This window comes from Miscanthus floridulus, chromosome 11 (assembly GCF_019320115.1).
Source record: "Miscanthus floridulus cultivar M001 chromosome 11, ASM1932011v1, whole genome shotgun sequence".
In the NCBI taxonomy this organism is placed as follows: Eukaryota; Viridiplantae; Streptophyta; class Magnoliopsida; order Poales; family Poaceae; genus Miscanthus; species Miscanthus floridulus.
In genome coordinates, this window is record NC_089590.1 from 86,083,550 (window position 1) to 86,093,828 (window position 10,279).

The 10,279-nt window shown below is 44.7% G+C and overlaps 1 protein-coding gene across 1 annotated transcript; it reads right to left on the bottom strand.

Moving 5' to 3' along the window:
- Positions 1-755: 755 nt before the first annotated feature.
- LOC136494320 (cysteine-rich and transmembrane domain-containing protein WIH2-like) lies at positions 756-1,617 on the bottom strand. Its single transcript, XM_066490486.1, has 3 exons — positions 1,458-1,617; positions 1,179-1,365; positions 756-1,050 (listed from the first exon to the last, which is right to left on the bottom strand). The coding sequence occupies exons 1-3, from the start codon at positions 1,489-1,491 to the stop codon at positions 1,005-1,007; spliced, it is 267 nt and encodes an 88-aa protein (XP_066346583.1). The 5' UTR covers positions 1,492-1,617; the 3' UTR covers positions 756-1,004.
- Between the last annotated feature and the right edge of the window lie 8,662 nt (positions 1,618-10,279).

Here is a 10,279-nt window from a genome sequence, read left to right on the forward strand (position 1 = left end):
TCTCTACCAATCACATCCCTTAATGTTTTGGTTCTCGTGTAGACATGGTTTCTAACTTAGACCTGGTTTCTATGATTTTTGCTCTCTCTCTTCAATAACTACCTTGCCACATCAGCAAAACGCTTAGGTGGCAGTATAATTAATGTCCATAGAAACTATAGTGGTTTCTGTATTGGGAGTGCCCTTATAAATACAAAGGGGAGAGAGGAAGGTCGTGCTTGACTACTACTACTCTCGCCAAGAATATTAATTTGCTTATTAAATGCGTTGAAAATTGTACGTATTGTATTACACTTTTTAGCTGGTACAATAAATATATCTGTTCTATGAACGAGCTACTAAATAAAAAAGATTATTTATTTATTTATTTTGGTAATTGGCTCTGCTGGATATGCCTATGCATTTTGTTTGGGCGTGCAGCATATTCGGCACCTGTCATTTCTTCAGCCGTAAGGGTCAATTGTGTTGCAAAACAATATGCAGAAAATGCCAGCTTTGTCCAATAGGTTTAGTCGCCTGTTATCTGTCAGGCTAATCTGGTCTTTCTTTGCTTTGGACTTGATGACTTTCTTTGCATTGGACTTGATGACAGTCTGGTACGATTACACTTGTTGTACCCAACTGGACGCTGAGAAATCAACGTCCATCCACCAACCACACACACACAACCAGGCCATGCAGAGTCAGCGAAGGAGACGATGAGGATTGAAGAGTACGGCAATAATAAAGCAACAAACCGAGTACAAATACAAATCTGATCGGAAAATGTTTTCATAGCTCAAGAACACACTCACATGAACCAGAAAATCCCTGCTGGCTTAACTAGTGAAGTCCATGCATGATCATAGATTCATAGCACGGGAAAACATATACAGGATGGAAATGGAAACAAAGATGTATCATAATCATGATTCAGAAAAACAGCTCCATGCATTTGCCTGACTGCAGGATGGATCTGGACGCGGCGCCACGCCGCCATCCCCATCCCTGACGGCAACTCAGTCTCAGAAGCACATGTCGAGCATGCAGCAGCAGCAGAGCGCGGCCAAGCTGCAGATCGGAGGCACAAACAGAGAAGAAGGGTAGATCAGAATCAGAGACGTTATTAGTCAAGTATTTAGAAGTGACGAGTGAAAACGCTGAAGTGGCAGCGGGCAGGTCGATAGACAGATCCTTACCATCCTTTCAAGCAGCCGTTGTTGCCGCCCTTAGAATCCTGCTGCTGCTGCGGCGGCGGTGGGGGAGGGTACCCGCCGGCGGCCATGGGTGGCGGCGCGCCGTAGGCCGGCGGCGGGTAGCCCTCGCCCGGTGGCGGGTACGCCTGCTGGCCCGGCGGAGGGTAGGCCGTGCCCGGCGGCGGGTAGGCTGCAGAGGAAACACAACCGAAGCAAACCGATCAGGGCCGCAACAATAAAGATTACATCTTGATGAACAAACCTCGTGTCACAAGTACGTACCGGCGGTGCCGGGAGGAGGAGCCTGGTAGCTCATGGCCGGTCGGAGGAGCTGGATCGGCGATCGGTGCAACGCAGGTGGGGTGGGAAACTGGGAAGCCGGCCGAGCAGGAGGCGATGATCGACAAGAAGGCAAGGATGGCGGATGGAGTCAGAGGCGGAGGCGGAGGCGGAGGCGCTTTTATAGCCATGGCGCCGAGCTGCAAACCGCGTCACGGTTGCTAGTGGTAACCTGCTGGAGCCGGCGTCGCTAAAATTGCTTAGGCGCGTTGAGTTCAAGGAGCAACGGACACACACGCCGCGCGCGTGACTAGCAGCGCGTTCAGATTCAGAGAGGCGCCTTGTCTTGAAATCTATAAAAAATATTATACTGAAAAAAAATATTCCACTAGTATAGATATCTATATATATATCTCTATATCTATAGTATTTATATCCCTAATATTAAAATAATAAAATATATTTCGTCACTCTTTCGTCCGTTGTTCTATCCCACCGTACATTTTTTAATGAATAGATAGAATCTCTACCACTTAATTAAGAAGAATAGAAATTTAGACAACGACTCCTTTTAAAAAAGAAGAAATTTATACAACGACATGATCCCACCGTACATCATTCTTCCTCAGCTTTTAAATCTCAGAACGTCGTGTGGACTGTGCAGCTGATTCGTGGACCACGGTATCATCTTAAACATATGCATGGTAAATCTGATATCTCATGGTCCATCCGTCAGCGGTACGTTCGCACGGTGTTATGGTGCGGATGGTCCTCACTCCATTTTTTCTGTTCAGATTCAAAGAGGCGCCTTGTTTTGAAAATTGAAATCCGTAAAAAATATTATACTAGTATAGATACTATATCTATGTCTCTATATATCTCTATATCTATAGTATGTATATCTCTAATATTTAAATAAGAAAATATATTTCCTCACTCTTTCATCAGTCGGTCCATCCCATCGTATATTTTTTTTAACAAAAAAACATGACCTCTGCCACTCAATTAAGAAGAATAGACATTCATACAACGACATGATCCCACCATACATCATTCTTCCTTGGCTCTTTAAATCCGAATTCGACACGAGATCATGTTTGTAATTTAAAGTTGGCACAATCAAAATCCAATCACGAGGCTACATTTCTAAAACGTGCGTCTAGCCATGGTAGGTAATGAGTCTCATCATAAGATGTATTAGCACATATGTCGTGACCTTTATTCAAGCCGTAAGTTGTTTAGGTAGCCACGCAACAAGCTATACGCTCTGTTGCGACGTACAAATGTACGTACTGTATTTGCTAGCCTTGATCAGGAAAAAAAAAGAGTATTCATAGAGGCGGCGGTCGCATATGCCTGCCTGCTGCAGGATAAGCATAGTGGACTCTCCTCTTCTCCTGCTAGCTTGCCCCTGGTTGGTAAGTTCGATTCGTCTTCCACTTCCACGGTCCACACACAAGTCACAAGGTAATAATACAGTCTATATAGAACAACACGCGCATTCAGTTGCGCTACGGAGGCGCGCATCGGTTTGCTCACGACGCAACAAGGAAACCCTGGCTAGTCGGTTTCAGATTGCCAAGTGTCCACCAAGCACCAGCATCCTTTCTTGACCCGGCCGTCGCTCCGTCGTCTACTACTGCGACCAGCACTCGTCCCTCCTGTGTTACTGTCGTAGTTGCGCGCGGTTCATCGTTAAGGAAACAAAATTTACCTGTTCGTTTAGCTGATAAGTCATAGCTAAAAGTATTGTTGGCTGATTTATTGTGAAAGAAAAATATTGTTCCTTGACTGAAAAAATATACCTTATAAGCCGCGAACAGGACGATCGCTGCTCCGTCGATCAATCAGAGTGATCGTCTGCTGCTGCAGCCTGCAGTGGATTTAAATTAACACTAGTACGTCTACTACTAGTACACACATCCTTAATTCCTTAACCGCTAAGCATCCATCCATCATCCGTGCATGCACGCGGCTTCGGGTTAGTGACTGAGCGTCGATCTGTTTGTCTTCTTCCATCTGGACGCTCCTACGGTTACTGCTAGCTTATTTTTCTTTTATCGGTACTTGCGCTTATTACTAGGGTTCATCGGTTACTACCCTTTCAAACTGCTCCACTATTTCCTCTCACGGTACCACACAAGCCTCCGAAGCCCAATCGAACCAGGTTCTCGATCGGTTAGGTGAAAGGCTTGGGGTTCCGTGCCCATTTTTATTTGATTTATTATTTACTTGCTATATGTTTATAATAATTATAAATATATATGGTCTTTCGGACTAGACCAGCACCAATAATTCTTGGTGTTTATTACTAGATCTGATCTTGGATCACCAGAGCTGACAGGATCGAGTTTGGATCATAATTTTCAATGCAAACTCAAACAGACGACCCGTCACACTCCACGCAGAGCGCACGACGTGGGCCGGCCCACACGCCCGCGCCCGACCACGCACGTGGCCGTGCCGATGGCCCACCGGAGACGAAGACGAGGACGCCGACGGCTAGCTAGGGTTCCGAAGTTAGGGTTCCAGCATCACCGGTGCCTCTAGAAGGGAGTTCGGGTGAGGCGGCCACGACACAACGATGGTGGCGGGTTGAAGGGCGGCGAGCGAGGCAGTGGGGGCGCCACCGAGTGGGCGGCGGTGCTCGCCAGCGAGCTGTTTGTGGTTAGTGTGGGCGGGTTCGATGGGCAGGGGCAAGTTGTGGGTGGTGCGGCGAGGCGGCTTGCCGTTGGGCGCCGGTGGTGGAGGCGGGGGTGGGGGTTGGGGAGGACGAGGACAACACCGGTGAGCTCGCCCTGTATTTAGGGTGGGCGGTGGCGGGTTATGGGCGGCGTGGTCAGAGGCGAGGTGGGAGAGGAAGGGTGCAACTCGAGGTAGATGAAGTGTCACAGCCGAGGTCGCACGCTCCTAGAGCGTGTGACGGATCACGGCTTAACTACGTCTAATTTTCAATCCATTACCCTAACCTAATCTGAAAAACTGACTCAACATAAGAAAATCTGAGAAATAGTCTGGCTACCTTCCACTGCATCAATTACAATTGTGCTAAAGATTTTGATCTGGCCCGATCCAAATCTGACATGACCCATCGATCAGGTCTACTCTCGATCTTCTCTTCCGAGGTCAAAATTGACGACTGATGCATCCCTAACTTTCAAAGCTTTATTTTTCATTAATAATATCTAGGCAGTTCAACTATGTGCCGACCTCTTGACATGGTTGAGGAAAATCATTTTCACAATCTTAATTTCCGTGGTCGTTTGTTTTTTTTCTCGTTTATAATACCAGATTTTTGTTCGCTTCAACTTTCAAAACCGTTTGTTGATGCATCCATCTTTCATGGTGTCACGTCAACCGACAGGGTGAATCAGACTATGCAAAGGTAAATTTTGAACTATAAATATTTGTTTCTAAAAAAACATTCTAATATTTTGCTCCTATATGGTTTAATCTTAGGAAAATCATAGAAAAATTGTTTCAGCTCTGAAAATCACTTTCATATTTTTTTCCCGAAGTCATATTCTATATTATGGCCTAAATTAAAATTACTTGAATCTTCTATGGACTCCTTTGGATGGTTATTTTCTAAAGATTCAAATAATTATAACCTAGGCACCATAAGGTAGAACATTATTTAAAAACTGAAAGTGGTTTCTTAATTTTTCAAGTTAAAAAACTTTTACAAATTTTCTTAGATCAAGTCAGATTTTAGGATTTTTAATCGCATATTTTTTTTTAAAAAAAGAAACATCTGTAGCCCGAATAGACAACCCATACAGGCCCAAACTCTACAGCTCAATTAACCTCGGAACCCGTCGTTGCCGACCAGTCGGACGGGTTCCTCGCACCGACCCCCCTTTCCCTCTCGAGATTTCGGCCCATGAACGCGCAAGGCCCAGCCGGTGGTTGCGGTCTTTTTTTTTTCTCCTTTTCCGCTCGTTCCCTGTCGTTGCGGTCTTTTTTTTTTCCTTTTCCGTTCGTTCCGTGTCGTCGGTCTCAGGTGTCCGTTCCGTGTCGTAGGTCTCAGGTGTGGGTACGGTAGTTGCGTTTCTCTTTTTTCTTTTTTCTTTTTCCTTTTTTCTACTTCTTTTTTTTCTTTTCTCTGTGTTTTTTATTCTTCTTTTTATTTTTTATTTTACTTTATTTTTCTTTGTGCGTTTTTTCTTTTTTCTTTCTTTCCTTCTTTGATTTCTTTTTTTCTTTCCTTTCATTCATTTATTTTCCTTCTCCTTTTTTTTTTTGGACTTTGGCCATTCTTTTCATTTTCTTTATTCTTCTATATTTTACTCTATTAATTTTATTTTCTTTTTTTCCTTTCCTTGCTTCTATTTGGTTTTTTTATTTTTCTTATATTTTTCTTTTTAAACATTTATACTTTTTAGTTTCTTTTTTTTTGATAGAATTAGTATTTTTTGTTTATTTTATTTTCTATTTTTGGATTTTATTCTTTTTTAATTTTATTTTTTCTTCTATTTATAATTTTATGTTTTCCTTTTTTTATTTATAGACATACGTGATGTTCATGTAATGTTTACGTACACATATGATGTTCTATACTTTTATTTAGCGATGTTAGTGTAGTCTTAATACGATGTTCTACGATATATTTGTGATGTTCGGTAACATTTTTCTTCTTTTTATTTGACCATAATTAATTACTTCACAAATTTTAGTTTTTTTTATTTTTTATTTTTTACATTTCATGATATATATGATGTTCGCGTAGTATACACATGATGTTCTATGCTATTTTACTATGATGTTCTTGTAGTGTTAATGTGATGTTCGACGATTATCTTTAAATACAGGTTCATCGTCAATGTATGTTTTACTATATTTATAGACACACGTGATGTTTATGTAATATACATGTAATGTTCTATCATGTATTTTTTAATGTCCGCGAGTAGAAATGTGATGTCTCACGATGTATTTTGTGATGTTCAGTAATGTAGCAGAACCGTCCGAAATAACGCACTTACGGAGGCGCTCGTCTTCCACCAGACACTAAGCACCCCGTAAGCAAGCTACAGCGAGCAGTTTTCATCGGGCACACCCCAAGGGAGAGCCCGGAAGATCCATATTTTTCCCAAGGATCCAATAATGAGAACGAGTTATAATACTTAATCCATTTCATACATCTAAAGTTTCGTAAAAAGTACATTATTATATTTCCAAAGTCAGAGTGCGGAATATTAAATAGCGAAATAATAAAATAAACATCTAGCGATAGAGAACAAGGATCCGTCTGTGCCCCCCAGAAGAATCTTTCACACAATGATACTCCTCAAGCATTACCTACAATAGGGGTAAATAAACCTTGAGTACACAATATACTCGCAAGACTTATCCGACTAGTGGGAATAATTTTCCGACTCTAAGGGATATGCAAAGCTTTATGGTTTGCTGGTTTCCTTCTTGCAGAAAGCAATACTAATAGTGAGTCCTTATTTATATTATTATCAATAGCCATATTAATTTATTATCTAGCCATTCTATGTAAGCACCTGTTCTATTTTCAAGCAAGAGTTGAGTAATCAGTTCCATTTCATCACCTTTCATCTTTCAGTTCTTACTACGGTGCTAGACCCAAAACAAGCCGTACCGGATTGCCCGATGATTCGTGAATCAATGCCCCCAGCTGGGTATCCCAAAAACACACACCCCGCTTGTACCCCAGGCACAAGCAGGACTAACCCATCACCCTCCTATCATGGGGTCTAGGTCCCTGTCCAAACTTGGACTCTAAGCTCTCGCTTCTAAGTCTCGGACTTAGTGCGGTGCAAGGACCTCCATCATCCCTGCCTCCAATCAGTCAGTCCAGAAAGAGCTGAAACCCACGACAAGAGAGCAACAAGTCTTCTCTACGCCCATACCTAAGTATATGCTCAGGATAATAAATTTGTGACTTGCCTCGAGACTTATGCAACAACCGGTCCTTAATCGACACAGACAGGGAAAAAGTGTAACCAAGCTATGCCCTGTTGGCCGCAGGACATAACCTCTTACACCCAGTACCCGAACCATATCCCTGCCTGGTCACCACTTTACCTTTCCACCATGTTATCATAAGGGATCATCATTATCACCTATTGTGAGTAACGGTAGGTTACTCACGCTACCGAAATCCTGAGCATAGCAGCTACTCGACCTATACTAGTAGGACTTGTAGGTAGATATATTTATGCATGTAGTTTCCATAAAATGCCTGTAACATAAATGCATATCATATATAATTAGTGATAATTTAAAATAAGGGTTATGCACCGGGGCTTGCCTTGGGCAAGCGGTGGGTTAGCAAAGTCAGCACCAAAAGGCTCCGAGGCTCCCTCCTACAGGAGGATCTCCTCCTCGTAATCATCAATGACCTCTTTGTAATCATGTTCATCCACGGGCCCAAACTCTACCAACTCATGATCTACATGCATGAAATAATGATGCAACACTTAGTAATACGGTAACAGTAACTCTTAAAATAAAAATACATCTATCAAGTTACTAAGCTAGTCCTACCGACTAAGGTGCTAAGTTACCTACTGTTACCACTAACCAGTATGAAGCATGACATATATTATCTTAGCAACTAAAGGTATTCTTACTCTTAATACCGATTTACTATATATATAATAAAACAAGAGTACTAGCTATTCTATTTATCAACCTACTATAGTGCTATAAAATTTACAGTGAGTACATAATAATCTAATGAACCTACTATAAAAACTTCATGACTAAATCTATCCTCCATTTGCCACAATAATTCCTACAAAGATTAATCTACATAATACTAAGCTCTCAAATTTGAATTTATGAACCTATCATGATCATAGCTAACTGTAAACTAACTACACTAACAGATAGATAGCATTTTTATGAACCTAACAAATTTTATTTCACCATTTTTGAACATCTACATAATTTACTATCATTTTTCAAAGTTCAGCTCAAAACTAAATTGAATAAGCATTTACTAATTTACTAGAAAAGGAAAAACCAATTTTCTATCGCGTGGCCCAAGGCGCGAGCGGCACGGCCTAGTCCAGCGCAACACGTGCGCGTGCGCGACGTACTACGTGGCCCACGTGGGCACGCGGCCTAGCCGGGCGACGACGACAAACGTCGTGGAGGCCCACGCGTCCTGACTGTTTTGCGAAAACGGCCCTAACCTAACATCGAATCACACTGAGACCGATGGCACTATTCCTACAGTCACCCACTTCGTAGATAAACCCTCAGAACAAACTGTCTTCACAACGACGACACCCTCGGGCACCCGCGCGCGCATCGGCGCGGCGGCGCTAGCACAGGGCGGTTACGTCGACCAGACCAGCCCTTCCCCACCCTATCTATGGAGCCGATACCTTACTAGGCTTGAACATGAAGCACTGGGCGAAGGAAGTGTGAGCTAGGACACCACAGCAAGGTCGGTCCACGGCGACGGAGCTCCTGCACTGAAAACGACGACGTTTCGGTGAGCTACAACAACATCGAAGAAATTGGGGTAGCTAGTGAGCTCAAGGAACTCAGCACTAACATAGGCAAGGTGATGGTTTGACCGGAGGTGGCCCGAGCCGAGCTGGCCGCGTGCGCATGGATGGTGCGGCGGTGCACGGTGGTGGCAAGGCTACGTCAGTGTAGACTAGGCTATGGTAACGATTAGGTAAAGGTGCACAGGGTGATTAGTAGGTGGAGGCGAAGCTAGCGGTGCAAGGAATTGACACGAGCTACACTAGATAGGGAGCTTGCCTTCGACGCAGACCGACTGGTCTTATTGACCCAGTGGAACGATAGCTCCAAATTAGAGCATGGCTCGGCGAGGCTCATTGCAAGGTGGGGTCGGGTGGGTGGGTGGCTACTCAGCAGAGCTGAGGATGGGGTTAATTGGATTGAGGTGGCTCCACTATGGCGAATTTAGAGGAGTGGGTCCGACGACCACGGCGCCAGAGAAACAGGGAAGATAGGCATGGCATGGCTTGTCGCTGCAGTAGCACGACGTGGCTATCAATTTGGTGTACAATCACATATGACTACAGGGTGATGGGGAAACGACCAACACCCTTAGGATGGTGGGCCACATGGCCATAAACCGCAAGCCGACGATGGCGCTTGGCTCTACGCGCTGCAGTGGCAAGGCACCGGTCAGGGGAGGCAGCAGCACAGTGTCACGACAAGCGCGGATGCGATGGCAAGGTAGGTGGGCAAGGCAACATGTGGGTAGGGACAAGTGTGGCCACACGCTCACGGCACCGCACAGGCGAGCGCGAGGTGGCAGGGTGGCAGGCGGAGGCGACGGTGTGGCAGAGCGCACGCGATGACTTCGCATGAGCGGCCGCATCTAGCAGCAGCGCAGTGGCATGATGCGCGGGTCAGCGACACGGTGAACCAGTGCTAATGGTCGAGCCAGGGCAACAGGCCCGCGATGACGACGGTGCTAGCCGAGCGACCAGGTCGTTGTGTGCGGCGTGCGTGTGCATGTGCGTGTGTGGGTGCTTGCACAAGCGTGACAGTGGTGGTGCAGGGTGCGCGTTAGGGAGCAGCAGCGGTGGGGCAGGTGCACGCCTAGGTGAGCCAGCCGCGGCGCCAAGCCAAACCATAGCCTAGTGACCGTGGCCAGACACAGCGCCCGCTCAAGAATGTGCCTTGCACGCTTTTTAAAGTGTCCCAAAACCCCACCTCAAGGCTTCAATCGCTAAACCAACTATTTTATGCTCAAGATGGCATATCAAACTACTAAAACAAACCCTAAGACCGTGCCACTACTTAACCCGATCCTCCTATAAAAATTGTTGAACTTAGCCTCGTCGACCCTTTTTCTAACTTAA